Source organism: Siniperca chuatsi, linkage group LG7 (genome assembly GCF_020085105.1).
Source record: "Siniperca chuatsi isolate FFG_IHB_CAS linkage group LG7, ASM2008510v1, whole genome shotgun sequence".
Lineage (NCBI taxonomy): Eukaryota > Metazoa > Chordata > Actinopteri > Centrarchiformes > Sinipercidae > Siniperca > Siniperca chuatsi.
Window position 1 is genome coordinate 14,131,414 of NC_058048.1, and position 15,758 is coordinate 14,147,171.

The window sequence follows — 15,758 nt, forward strand, 5'->3', positions numbered from 1 at the left end:
GTCTCCAGGGTGATTTGAGTTCTTTTCACCCCCAGCCACAGTGGTGTGAGGTTTAATTTAGAAGTTCCACTATAGATTTATCACACTAATTAACCTGACAAAAGGATGAGGAGAGGGGAGGACAGGGGACATGGGGAGTGCGTATGTGACTGATGCAAAGCAGAGAAAAGTGGGAAAACACTAAGATAGAGAGAGAAATAGAGGAAGAGAGAACCTGATGACAAAGAAAAATGAAGAACATGCTGTTGGAATAGAACAGAAAATGAATTGTAATGAATTACCCAGCATATAAAGTCCATATGATTTTCTGTGGTTGAGTCAAGGCTTTGCTCCACAAAATAAGTTTAGTTGCCTTGTGTTTCCTTTGCAACATTAGTATTTCATTATGTAGAAAAATCTTATTTAAACAAGACGATGTTGCTATCAAGGTGATAGCTAACGATCTACATTTGAAATGTCATATAATGTGATACAAAATGCAAACAAATCCACTTAGAAAATTAACAAAAGTACTGTATATTTTATTTGAAGGAGTGCAAATAATGTTCAGTATGTTTATAATGCCCACATTCAGCTGCCAGCCAGAAAGTAGTCTGCAGTTGGAAGAAGTGAAAGAAATGTTCAGTGCTTCTTTTTCTGGACTTTCTAAACAAAAACAAATCAAATGTGTTTTTCCACAACTGACAAAAAAGTAATGAACTACTAATAAACTGAAAGTGGTAAATCTACCTCCAAGCATTAAAAACAACAACTTTCTTTTCTCTCTTTCCTTCCACTTCCTTCCTGTTGTCCAGCTCCAATGGAAAATCAGTGTCTTGGGCCCAGACGGAGCGCAGCGGTTCACGTGGCAACCACCTGTGGCAGCGGCTGTCCTTCCACATCAAGAAGAAGGAGAACAATCAGACTGCCGTCATCAAGCCCTTCTCCAAAACGTCTGAGGAACGTTACTGTGGAGGGGGGGACCTGCCCCCGCATGTCCCTCTGCCCTCCCTCCCCTCCATGTCCTCCCTGCCCAGTCATCCTGACTCTGTCACAGATAAGACCCTGTACGAGCTCTCTGAAGCAGAGGAGCGCTACTCCATCACATACCGGCCGCAGACGCCCTCACCAATCAGCACGGTCAGCCAGAGGCTAGGGGCGGGTTTTGGGGAGGAGCCTCAGATGACTGGTATTCCACAGTACCCGAGCAGCATTTGCAGCGGCGGCAGCAGTAGCAGTTGTGGCCCTTCCAGCAGCGGCTCTGTCGTCGCTGGGAGTGACGGCCGTTTGATTGCTGTGGACGACCGTCCAGGAGAGCCCCAGAGTTCACTGATGGATCAGATCAGCTGTGTGGTGAATCGCTTCACCGCCAACATCACCGAGCTCAACAGCATGATGTTGTCACCCTCTCCGACGCACTCACACACGCACAAACACACGCCTCCTTCTCCTCACCCCACCGACCCGTATTTGTTACCCCGTGAAATCCAGATGCCCCCAACCCTCACCACCTACGCCGACGTCCAGCCCCTCCCACCAGTCGAGTCCAGCCGGGGGGGCTGTCTCGCACACCCTATTCCTCATTCACCTTACCCCCTGCCCCCTCCTCACCCCCAGACCTCCCCCTCCCTCTCCCCCATACGAGGAGGCCTGATCACCTGCCTCACTGACTCACCTCTGAGGAGGGCGGAGTTGGAAGAGGAGCTTATTGCTTTGACTCCGCCGTCACCTTTCCGCGATTCCCTGGCATCTAGTAGTGGCTCACCTATCTCAGAGACAAGTCTGTGTCTCCCCCCAGTCCCCTCCCATCCTCCCCCCTCTCCCCCTTCGCCCAGGTACAGCAGACTGACACTCAGAAACTACAGCCAGAGTTCATCCTCACTGTGAGGCAGAGATGACAAGTAAAGAAAAAGTGAAGAGATAGTGAAGAGCACTCAAAAACAACGGTTAACATGTGAAAAGAGTATGGGAGGATGGAAATACTGAAATCCATTCGTCCCTACGTGGAGTAAAAACCTGAAGTAAAGGAGTCGTGGAGGACTGTTTGGTGAAGACACCAAGCTGCGACAGACGGCTGTGTTTGTGTTTACATGTTTGCAGTGAGATGCAAGTATAACAAGCTTGCCCACGTTGTATTTTCTTAGTGCTGTTTGTCTCAAGTGGGACGTTAAGAACTGCAAAAATGGCCACTATAACGCAAGTGGTGCAGTGTTTTGGTGTCTGTAAAGCCAGAAATCATTCTCGAAGGTCCAGAGCTATGTGCATTTAGGTTTGGGTAGTGGCCTTAAGGTAACATGGCTATCAACTAATTAGAGATTGTGAATGTGTGTGTTTGTGTGCATGAGTATGTTTTTTCTGTATCTTAGTTAATGAGCGGTAATGGCAACATGACAGCAGTATTGATGTGGTAGGACTCCTAAAGCCTGTACGGACTAAACACTAAACAGAGGATATCAAGGGCATATTTATATATAATATGGTGTGTGTGTATGTATAGTACACACACACACAGTTACACACACAAACACATAGTTGTGAGCACACAGACAAATACAATGTAAGGGAAAAACACTGTAAATATATGAGAGGTTATGGATTTCTTTTTTCTTTGGTAATCAAATCCAACATGCTTCTGACAAATGTGCATTGTGTTAACACACCAGTCTGTATGTTACTCTGAAGAACTTTAACACAAAAGCATCTTTTTATTCATTCAGCTCTCTGATCTGTTCCCTCCGCATAGCTTTCTTTTCCTCAGTCCCTCTTTCTCTTGATGCTTTCTTTTATCCTGCCAGTATTTCAGTATTTTCTACTCTTCCAGTTTGTTTTCTTCAGAAGTTTGAATGTATATTTTCTACACGATTCCTGAAGTAGTTGGGACCAAACCTTTTGTACCTCTCTGTCTGTGACTTGAGAAAGAGGGAGAGGAGGGATTGACAAGACCAGGCCTTGTTTTACCATAAATATCTTAGTCATTAAATGTTGTTCAGGTGGATTATTGGCAGAAATCCGACCTCAAAGCTATTTCTAGTGTGTGATATTTAACAGAGCATTGTGTAAGGCTTAACTGGATCCCAGTCATGACATTTTCTCTATACAATGTGTCAGCCGGACACAAGTCTCTCACTCTGTTTCATCCAAGACAGTGCTTTGAATGGGATTAATTAGAATCACAATCATCTCTTGGTTCGTGGGCACAGATTGATAGATTCAAGCTGGGAGAGAGCCTCCTCCTCCTCAGCTTCTGCCAGGGTCATCTGTTGCACAGGTGCTAAGACCTTTTTGAACTTCTCCACTCTGTTTTGCCAAAGAGGGGCAGAACAACAAAAGAGGTTCATATTGAATGGACGGACATAAGAGTGGTCTCAATCTTCTAATCTAAAGCAAGTGAATCAGTAAATTGCTAAAATGTCAATCTATTGCTTTAAAGTGAGGTCTCATGAAACTAATCCCAAATGTCATGACAAATGTTGCGAGTGAACGTAATCCAGGTGGTAATTACATTTTCTCTAAAAGGTATTTGGCAATAGTAGTATATCATTGCTTTTTGTAGATTATAAAGGTCAAATTACAATATGTTCATGTATCTTAATATTCCAATCACAAATGTCTGTGTAGATGCGTAAACAGAACAAAAAAAACCCTAAAATATCTAATTTGGCCTAAAAACGTATGCCGTTAAATATAATATTGTACTTATAGTGTGCCAACACTGTAAGTACCCATGCATACTCACAGAATTAGTGAGTTCCCAGAGTAATACTGAGATATAAAATGTGCCGATGAATGCATTCACTGAGATGCTTTTGAGAAATGGGGCCTTGGCTTTGTGTCAGCTGTTAGGAAAACAGTCAGTAAAGTAAAGAGAAAAAAAAACAAGAGTCAGAAGGTTGTGATACACAAACATTTTTAGACATTTTTAAATGAGGAATGTTATCTGCAGCAAAGACATGGATTGGTTTATCTGACTTAATTAAAGATAATTGGGCTGTTGGTATCACAACAAATATCAGTACTTCAAAATGTTGTTGTTGTGCATTAGTGTCCATCACGATCTCCATATTTTCCGCAGCATATGCATTCGTCTGCTGTGACAGCTGACTGATGCAGATGCGGTCCATGGTCTGATTTCTCCTCGTGAGTGTAGTATTTCTGCTCTACAGTAGCCAGCAAGAACAAACTCAGACAGTGATTCTGTAAATAATAAGGGCATGCAAAGACCGTTCTGTTTTGTTTCAAAAAGAAAGTAAATTTAATTACATATCAACAAAGGTGAAAAACAGAAAAAAAGAGATGTTTTTGAACTATGTTATAACATCATACAGTACCAATATGTATTACGACTACAGAAACTGTGTTACTACTCTGAATGTGTGAGTGACCATTCCTATTCAAATGTCTTGTAATTCAACAATATAATAATAATTGATATGAATATGATTATTGTGCCAAAGGGGTTAGGGAGGGTCTAGCTTACTAGCTCGTGGGTAAATAAGTGGTTTCATAAAAAAATGTAAATGTAAGACAGTTTCTATTGTTTTGGATATTTTCTATATAAATATTCCACATTTTCCAGTGTAAAAGCAATATTATCCATACATATACAAGGTGCACATCTGGGGGTTTTCTTAAATCATAAACAATGTTTTAAATTGCTGTTCTTTTTCATACTTCTGTAATCTCTGGTGGAGAATTCAACAAGGAAGATGGTGGGTAGACAAGTTTCTTTGCATTTTCTTCTTTATGTAAAGAGAGGGATGCACTTAGTAATTTCTTGTCACAATGAAGGTGTGATTCCTTATTTTTGCAGTGTTATCTTCTCACTTGTTTCACTGTTTTCCACTGTGTATTTCTGGTTCAGTCTCTGATCTCCACTGATGACATAGCTGCAGTGTGAGGTAGCTAAGGAAATGATTTGTGTGTGCCATTAATTGTTTTTTTGCTGTTTTTTCAAGAAGCGTGCCAGTTAATTAAGATACAAACCTGGTCTGGTGTAGCTACAGTATGTCTCTACAACTCAGAGCAAGACAATACACTTCTTCTTAGGTCTTAAGTGGGTACACACAATCAACATCTGAGATAATTGTACAAAGACTTTTGCTTATGATAGGGATAGAAATTGACACAGAAAAAAAAGCATGAAACAAGAACTGTTGTCATAAATGTTGACATAATTGGTTCCTGTCTCAAAGTGCTGTCTGTGCATTATTACCTCTACATCTACTCATCTAATTTTAACAATCTGGGCCCTGAACCAGTGCCACTGTTGAGATGTTACTGGGGAGGAGCTGGTTTATGTGCTGCTGTCACTGACAGTGTTTAAAACATGCTGAGAGAGTAACAGGGAGCTTGCTTCAGCACTTCAGCTGCGTTGTGGGTGAGGCTCGACAGTTGTGTGCTACCTCTGCAGAAAAAGACAGGATCAGCGCTTGCATCTACTGCTATCTTATTCTCTTTAAGGGTTGTGTTCTGTGACATCATCTTATGTTAAAATGAAGGAGTCATTAAAAAGGATGTTGGTTGTTAAAAGTGCAGCAGGCTTGTTATGAAATTGCAGGAAAAGTTAAATTAGCAGAGAATCATGTCCTCATATATTTGGCATAAAAAAATACAACATAAACTCACTGAGCCACAGGGAGATACAAATTGTAGCATCTATTGTAGCATTTTGACAAAATAAGATTTCAGATTGTATTGTATTTGGATCCAATCTCTTTAGTTGTCAGGGAATTTTTACACCAGTTGAATTTGGGACTTTCTAACATTGTCCATGACAAAAGTGTAGTAATCTCCCTTGTATGGAAATGAAAGAAGTCGAGCTACAGTAGTCATGCAGACAGGACATTTTGTTGACAAACTGAGCTTTCTGCACTAATACCATTGCTCCACATTCTAGCCCTGCTTCAAGGATCACAAAAAGCTACCACTCTTATTAATCTGGGGTGATCTCAGTTATAGATATTTTCCCCTTGTATTTTAGCCAAAACAGGAGTAAAATCTTATGCTCGCCAGTAAGAGGATCTCCTGATGATGTCTACCCAAAATACTGTTGGCTGACTTATTTTTGTAAATGCACTCTAAAGAATTGGATTGATAATCCCTGCGCTCAAAAATACTTTTAATCCAGACATGCTCATCTGCTGATCAGAAGGAAAGAAGACACAAGGTCATTTATTTTATACCTATTTGAATGAAAATTTCAAACCAGCCCACCGGTTGTCTTGTCTCTCGATCCTTAAACCCTGGCTCAGAGCCAAATACACGTAATCATGGGGCTGTTTCCCTCTAGTGTTATTTATAACTGCATTTTAAACAAGCCTGGGTTTCAGGGTGCAATATCATTTAGTTTTGGATTGCAGAAATCAGCATCTGTAGGCAGATTGGTGATGTACTAATGTAGGAGTAGAAGGACCTAGGAGTATCACAAAAACCTTTTAATTTAGGGCTTTATCAATCTGACTGGTAGTGCTGTGTGACGGAACAACCTCTCCCACTGCCCTGCCTGATCATTTGTTTGATTTGATACAGAAAACAGAACTATGTTTACTGTGTAAACACCGCATAGACATATGGTTGTATATGCCGTCATGGCAGGCGGGGAGAAGTTTGTTTTGTCAGCCCACTGTCACAGACTCTCACATAATTATTATTATTACTGTAAATAATGTGTCATGATGAACACGTTTTGTGAGTGCAATTTGGTAGATATCACAAATAGTTTCTTACCTTTTTAACAGTGTTATTGAAATGAGTAAATCACAAGATGTTTATGTGAGGTAACAACAAAAGTGTTGAGTATTGCGTAGGGCTGGGTATTGGAATTCTTGTAAATGTTGAGGCTGAGATCAACCCGCCCCACTTCCCTCTCTCTGCCAAGCAGGAAATCCCTTCACATTGATGTTAATTCTGTTCTTTTTTTATTTCTTTTTCTTGCGCACTAATCAAAAGAAACCGATAGGGATGAGTATCGTTAGGATTTTATCCATACTGCTTAAGAGTAAATGCAATTTTGTTAAAAATGGGTTATTTAAGAGTTGATTTTTTTTTTCTCCACCAAAGCAATAAAGCTGGAAAAATCCAAAAGAAGTATCGTTAGAAACCAGTATTGACAATTGTGGAAGGATACCCAGCCCTACTGTTGAGAATGGCACAGTCTTTATCAGACTGAAACTATTTACTAATCAAATGATACACTTCATGTGCAGACAGAGGGAAAATGCACTCTTTAGACAGTACCTGCAATTTTAGCATAAACTAGGCATTTAGACTCTGTACAGAGCATTGTAAGATGTTTGCATATCTGTGAATCTGTATTGAATTCCTGGGGGATTGGATGAATCCACATTAACTGCAGCCGGTTTAATGAAACCCATGGCCCGGGGAGGGGGGGGGGGGGCAACTACATGTCTTAAAAGTCAACAACAGTATTTTTGTAAGTTTGTCTAAAGCTGCTGATTTGAATGTTGCTTTTTAAACCTTAGTAAAGAGCATGTGTTTTTTAATATGGGATTGTTTCTTCAGCCAATAGAGTTAAATTATATTTTAGGTAGTCGGTGTAGGTTATATAGTGCAGAGGAGATGGAGTTGCATAATAAGAAATTAGCTTCTGTATTATATTGATTAGAAGTAAGAGAGGAGTTTGTGTATGTATTTATTTGGCTTCAGGATTTATGAGGAAGTGGAATAACATATTAAGCAGGTCTGTGCGTGTCTGTAGGTCATTATTGTTTTGCATACAGAGCAGGCAAGTTGAAGAATTTACAGTATTGTGTATTGATGGTTTGTGAAATATATTTAGTTAAACTCATCCCATATTTCTATTTATAAGAGAATTAAACCAAACTGAGCTGTGATATTACACCATACAACACAGAGGTATCATTGCAGGGTATGATGGGGATCAAAGAAACACCAATGTGGGTGATTTATTTCAAAAGTCAGAAAATATGGTTTTATGATCTGTGCTTTTTATATTCTTCATAGACCACCTTGTTTGGATTACTGCTGTGGACGCAAACACAAGCAAAATCCCCATTAATACCCCGGGTTAAAATTATGATGAGATTCTATTTTCAGTGTTTCAGTGTTTGACAGTAGAGTGTTAGAGGTATCAATAAGGAGATGAATGTTGCCTAGAAGTGATGTTTACATTCTGACTGATCACTCGAGATAATCAAGATTATCATGTTTAATTACTGACTTTGGTTGTTTTGACATTTTACAAGCTTGTAAGCAAACGTACATGTTTTTGCGTTTTTTTCAGGAACAATGAGGTGGATGATCTGAGCGGAGAACAAATTTCACTTATTCTCGACAAAGGCAGCTCATCTGCATATAAATGAAGTGTTGTGTTGTGTTCCAATTCGTTTACAACCCAGATTTATCAAAACCTTAATTCAACCGAGCTCATTGGAGCGGCTAGTTTGGGCTTCATTTTGATAAAATGAAAATGATGATGGGTTACCATAAACAGAATTAAAGGGAATGAGCTGAATTCCCTATACTGTGTGTGTGTGTAGAATGTAATTTTTTTTCTATATTCATTTATATGTATTTATTTGCTCCAGACATAAAATTACTATTACGGAAATTAAAATTTATGATAAATGTATTCTAGTTATATATTTAAAAAATAACAGCAAAATTGGGCTTATATTGCAACGTATACCCAGACTCCAGTGGTGTTTTATCAGGGCGTAGTTAACATAAGCTCCTCCACTCAGTGCCAACTTCCTCTCATCTTTTGTATTTCAAGTGCTACTGCATTTTTTTTAGCGCGGGTGGATTAACACTACAGAAATATAAATAAACTGGAATTATTATCTACATGAGCATCTGTGGTGGATTATTATATATATATATATTATATTATTATTATTATTCATAAACTGTTTTAACAATGTTGGCTTAAATTAATCATTTTCTAAAGGAAGCCTTGTAGTGTTTATCCACCCTCAGGGAAATTTGATAGTGAATTACTTTTAATGAACATGACTTTTAAAGCTTTGTTGTTTTGTTTTTGCTGATTTTTATGTTCAATTATACTGTTTTTGCCCACAAATTAGCTTTGGACTTGCCTCAGACATTACACAATGAAAGAATATGGTTTACTCCCTGAAAGGGTTGATATCTAAATAAATAGCTTTCAGATTGTGCTGGGTCACATTGTCACTGACACTGGGGCCTCGTTCACAGGCTTTTTGGAGGCTCCCAATAGACCTGGCAGTAAGAACAAGAACAGTTTTGGCCGAACAGAGTTCTTCTCATCTCCCAATTAATGAATCTTTATCTCCTCACTCCAAATTGGCCCACAGTGATGCCTGCCAATCTGTGGCCATTGGGAACAGTAAAGAGAAAGGAGAGTGAGCAGTGCTAACAGGATGCTCCCTGTACCATTTTAATATAACTGCAGTGTTTTTGTTTATCAGACGACACAAGGAATGAGGAGTATGGAGCTTTTTAGAGCAAAGGTTCACATATACATCCTACGTAGATGTGTTTTATCTAACATTGTATGATTAAAGTACTAGCCAATAAATCCACTTTTATGAAATTCCCAAAAAACAGAAAAATGTGGCACAATTGTGGGTACACCTATCCATAAATATGTTCATATTGTAGGTGATCAATGTTTTCAGAAGGGATGATAAAGGTTAGGAAATTGGACCGTGCATGCTTTTCAACCTGGACCCTATTTTCCCATGTTAGTGACTTATGGGTCCAGGTTGAAAGATACCGAAGTTTCCCTTTTCTTGATATTTCATATCATTGCTGTCCTGTGCATCCCATTTGACAATAATATGATTCCTCTGTCCTTGCAGAGGAGCTGTTGAACAAAGAAGAGATGCAAGGCAGGAAGTGCAGATGCATTAATGGGATCTGAGGAGAACCACAAGCCTCCAGAAGCCTGTGCAAAAGGAAACACAGGGATCACTAGAAGTTAGACGAGCATAAGGCAGCTCTAGTTCGCTGCACATCCACATACCAGGAATTAACTGTGATTTTGTAAAAGTTGGGTAAGGGGACAAATTAATTCAGTCTTTTGTTGAGTACTTTTCCTCTCTGCAGAAACACTGTGCTACTGCAGCACTTTGGCATTAACAGGTGGATTTTGAAAAGTCACCCTAGTTAGACTCGCTGCAGTCAAGCGCCCACCCACTGAGCACCAAGAGAGAGCTACAGTAGCCTTCTTAAAATGGACACAAAAAAAGTCATTCATTAACTCTAAGTTGATGACATGGTTCTCTTCGTGTTTTTTCTCACTGGGATGTAACGCAAACAAAGAAAGAGTTTTGCTTTTTGATTTTCTTTTTTGCCATTGATACATCATTGTGTCAGTGTACTACAAAGTACCTTTGAATCATTATTGAAATCATTATTAAAAAAACTACGATTGACCTTCTTGTCTTTTTCATCTTTTTAGTCAATCATTATATAATAAGAACATTACAACTATTTTAATACAAACCCTGTGTACTAAGCACAGTACTGTATACAGAACATGCACATCAGGGTTTTTATCCTGGGTCAAAAACATCTGGTCAATTAATCTACACACATCATAACTAAACCAGACTGTATGGAAATATTTATATCAAACAGCGTTGTTGAATATTGATTGATTAAAAGTGGTCACTGCATCATTAACGTTGGAAATTCAACATGGCTGACGGTGCAGATGAAGTAAACATACCTAAGACTCCACGATTGAGAAGGATGACATTTACAGCGGAGAGGGTGAAAAGTAGTTGCCAATATCTCCTATAGGGTTACAGTAATCTCTAAGGAATTCTATAGTTATTATAGAAATGTGTAATACCGGTAAAGCAATGTCAGGCCAGGTAAATTCAGTTTTAATCTGCGTTGATCTGAAATGGGTATTAAAATTATGGATCCCAGTACAACAGTAAATGTTACTGTTGTTTAAGAAATTTGTATAAACTTCGAAACTCTGTTCACTCCTGTGTTTTTAACTTCACATGACTGAAAAGAATATGGTTATATAAGCTACCGTGCAGCAAATTTATAATAAATGGATTCAGAATATTACTCCTGTTATTAAGGATTACTCCTGCAGATTCTGACCTTATTAAATGACCAATCAACTTCATTTTCTTGTCAATGTCTTTTATAAAATTCTGTTTTTGAGTTCAGTGAGTGCCTGGCAGTGAGGATTTAGTATTTTAGTACTCCATATCAGCAGATATCCTGCAACCATAATCCTAAAGCCCCCATGATCCTTTGAGAGCTCCCACTAAAGAAATTGTACATGGCACCAGCTTCATGGGATCCATACATGATTTTCCCACAGCCTCATTCATATAAATAAATAATCACTGCAGCAGCAATCATCGTGCAAATGTTAGCACATAATCGCTGGAAATGAAACATAGACCTTACGGCTCAGGTCTGGAGAAAGAAAGGTTTTTCACACCTTACGTTTCCAGTCTGCATTGGTTATATTTCATCCAGTAGATGGACAAACTCCCAGTTTTATCGCCCACGATAAATGAACTCAACAGTCTGTGAGTATCTGGCCTGCATGTTGAACCCAGTCAGTGGAAGCTGCCAGACAGCACCTTGACAGCTCCTGTGATATTTGCTTCCTCCTCCATCTCCTTCAGTGTCACGGCAGCCAGTATGACAGCGTGACACAGCTCGACTATGAATCAGCCCCAAAAACATTTCACTCATTTAGCTGAAGGCATCCAGGTCAAGACAAGAAAATTACCCTGCCATCTTTCATTCTCTCTCCCCATGTCCTCCTGGTCTCCCCAATTCACCCTCTTTTATTTCCCTCTGTCACTTCTCTCAACCATCCTTTTTTTCCCTCCACCTCACACTACAGAAATTGCTCTCTCCACAATGAAATAGTTGCAAATAACCCACTATTCAAGTAAATGGAAAGGATGAAAAGGCAATAAGCAAACGACAAACGGAATACAAAAAAGACAGGAAACATGACAAATAAAAGATGCAGCTAGAAATTGGTTTGTTATTAAACAGGCAATTTGGGCAGTGATACATACATACATGGCTGCTCAGTCATTGGTGGGGTTATTCAAGTATGTGCAGTAACTGCATCAATATTTACTTCGTCTCCTGTGGGATTCTCATGTGTGTGTTTGTCTCTAGAGGAATATGTATTGATTTAATGCTCAAAGAGAACCATAGTCACCTCAGCATCTCAGGTTTAAATTACCAGTTTCAGTGTTTAATGTGGGACAATCTCTATGAATGTCATAAGTAGCATCATTAATAACTCTCAGTAAAGATGCAGCTTTTTACACTTTCTACACTGAACTTGTTTCCTGTTTACACTCTTTGTGTCATTGGCTGAAAAAACAGACCCGTTTAAAATAATTAGGTTTTGTGTCGTTAAACTTGCTTTTCAGTGACTAATCAATAATTATCAATGCTGAAGTGAAAACTGGAGAAGAAATCAATGAAAGACAATTCATTTACCTGGTAGAAATAAATATTCTGTTTAGAGCAATATTTCTTGTTGTGGAAACATGGTAAAACATAACCCCCAGTAGTAGTAGTAGTAGCTTCAAATTCACAGATTTGAGAGCGATATTAATCTTCTCATCTGACTCTAGAGGGTTAAAAAAGACCCAGAGACCTGAGATTTGATCTTTGATGCCTTAGTGCCCACAAGAGCCCTTAAATCCCCTAATTTTCTCCTCTACACCCCCATATGCTCAGCTGTGAACTGTGTTTGGTACTGTAAGAAAATCAGTGAGTGTACCTTTGACTTCCTATATTTGCAAGTTAATAAATGTGCTTGTAGTGAGAGTAAGACTTTTTGCATGGCGTTAAAAAAAGAATAGAATAAAACCAGGTAATACAATGAGTAGCCCTCATACAGCGTCCCACAACATACATTTACTGTAATCAGTGTTGCGTGTTCCTATGTAAATGGCACGTTGATGGTTCAGTGTAGTCAGATGGGCTCTATATATAAAGTCTGTGTGGGCAAGGGGTGTCGTGGTAGCATGTGGTTAACAGTGAGTGTCAGGTTGTGCGTGCGTGGACATATATATTCGCTGCGTGTATATACATAGTATGTGTGTGTGTGGGCATGGACATATGTGCGAGCTGTTTTGTTATGTGTAGGTGTATGCGTAATTTAAATGTGAAGGATGTAACATAAACACCACAAGGCTGGAGTGGCCAACCCCACTCTATGATGGAGTGGCTCCACCCACACCTCCAACTTCATGAAATGCTTGCCTTACATTCTTTTTCCAGGCAATGATGTTAGTACAGCTAAGAGATGTTGTTAGACACAATATGACCAGTTAAACCTTCTTAGCTGTTCAAATCATCATAAAGCTCCCATCAAATGGCACTAAAACGTGATTAACACACTGACTGTAAGTGTAGGTGACACAGGCGACACGAGGAGCCGAATGGCTTTCAAACAGCATGTTAATATATAAATTAAAGACAATGTAGTCATAGATGTTCATCAGGTAATTAACAGCTTCGAACATGACTCAACCAGTCTGAACTGGAGACTGGAATGAACGGTTTCATAAATTACATTTATTATAACACTTATATTACATTACATTTCAGTAATTCATTCAGAGTTTGAATTTGCTTAAATGTAGTGTTAACCTCTGCAAAATACAGGAATGATCAGGCTCAAATGGCTGCTGCAGTTTCAAGGAAAGGAGGTTTTTGTATGTGGTAGGGAGTGAGGAAGTGTGCTGGGAATACAAAGAAGGGAAATACAGATGGAGGCATGCTTATAATGCTCACACATACTGTACACCTGTAAACGCACACAGATACTCACACTCACACAAGCTTGTTTATATCATTGTAAATGTACTATCTTTGGGTTCTGGACAAAGATATTAAAGATGTCACATTGGGCTCTGGGAAACTGTGATGGACATTTATTTATTTATTTTTTTATATTTTTATGACATTTTATAGACCAAATGGAAAATCGATTTATGAGAAAATAATTGTATACTGGTTCACAGACAGGTTCTCTGTCGCATAATGTCTGTTAGTGTGTATGTGAAGCAGAACCTGAGCTTGTGTGTGTGTGTGTGTGTGTGTGTGTGTGTGTGTGTGTGTGTGTGTGTGGGGAGACATGCACAAGAAATTAAACAACGCAAGTTGGAAGTATGGAGAGCAACAGCAAGGGGACGACAGACTGAGCGGAGAGGAGAGAAACCTAAAAAGGCATGACAGAAGAAGTATGATGGAGAGAGAGAGGAAACCAAGCAAGCAGGGAACAAATATGTGGGTGCCAATATAACAGAACTGAAAGTCACTTGAGTTTTAATTTCCTGCCAGTGGAAGCGAGAACAATATCAAGATTGAAACACGAGTTTCAATGAGTCACTCTTAGAGGGAGCTCAGTGGGCTCAGGCTGTTAACATTCATAACATCATCCCTCTGTCTCTCTGCTCCCTGCTCCTCTATTTTCCGTTATTGCATAGGCACACACACACACGGACACACACATACATGCTTCTGTATAAGCACACCTTCACATAAAGGCAATAACATGCACATGTGCCCACACTAATGCACACACTTCCACACAAACACATTGTAATGGCACTAATGAGACTGCATGACTAATACCTCTTCAGTCACTTCTTCAGATGAGTGCTTATTATGGTCTGTCAAGGTGATGAGTCAGTCTATGTCATGGTTACTATAGTGATCAAAGCCTCCAGCACTTCCCTTAAGTGCCCGCTGGCTAAAATAAGCTCTTTAACCCCTTTAACTACAGACCTATCAGGATGCAATGACATAAACGCAGCCACACACACACACACACACAAGTTTGTTTCACTATCCCAGTCATTGATATAATGCTTTCCCTTTTCCCTTACCCTAATGTTAACCATCGCAACTAAATGCCTAACCTTAACCCTAACCCTAACCTAATTGTAACCTGGACCCTAAAAGTCGTAACCCTCAAAAAGCAGTCTCTCCCCATGAGTTAGTGTGCATTCAGGTGAAAGTCCCCACCGGGATATAAGAACATGAAACACCCACATGCAAACAGGCAAGTTGACTCTCTGACCTCCTTTAGGAGACAAGTGAAAAGAGAATTCCCCCACAGGGATTATTAGAATACCATAACAATATAAACACGAACTAAACAGCAAACTCAAAGGAAGAAAAATAGATCAATAAGACCTTATTGTCCTCCTTACATTAACTAATGGAAAAAGGTCACTTTTGGGGCTCAGTATGTTCAAACACTCAAAGGCACCTCCAGGATCAACCTCAGATCACCTCTTTATGTAGGGCAATTTGCTGCTGCTCCACTCCCTACCAGCTCCTGATGTGATGCCATTTGGTCTTTCTGGCTCATCACACAAGGCATCACAGACCCTGTTGATGTTTCAGCTTTGGTACATGACCAAATTACTAATACAGATCTTTTTAACCAAACTGTCTTTTGAAAATTATTTTGCAGTTAAACCCTACCATAGCTGAGTGCATGTGCAGTCATAAAATGCAATGGGTGATTATGAGCTGATATGAATAATTAAGATAACTTGGTTAAAATGTGGAAATGAATGAATTTATGAATGAAACTATAAAATGTAACCAATCTGCCTTTTTCGTGGCAGACATTTTTGCTGTGTGTGAAATCATGACCTGGTTCACTCATTCACTGTTACTCCCCATATAATAGACACTTTGTAGTTTACTCTAGCAGTGAAGTGATATTTGTTAAAGTGACATAATTTTGCCTCATCACTGACAGGTGTAGTGTCACACAACTGTAATTT

General features: G+C 39.3%; 1 protein-coding gene across 3 annotated transcripts in view; it reads left to right on the forward strand.

Moving 5' to 3' along the window:
* The window catches only part of grm5b (glutamate receptor, metabotropic 5b), a 76,726-nt gene extending 66,350 nt beyond the window's left edge, over positions 1–10,376 (forward strand). For all 3 annotated transcript variants that reach the window (XM_044203533.1, XM_044203531.1, XM_044203534.1), the window contains exon 18: positions 795–10,376. In XM_044203533.1, the coding sequence (XP_044059468.1) occupies positions 795–1,866 (1,072 nt within the window). In that variant the 3' untranslated portion in view covers positions 1,867–10,376. The remainder of the gene's footprint in view (positions 1–794) is intronic.
* Positions 10,377–15,758: the final 5,382 nt, after the last annotated feature.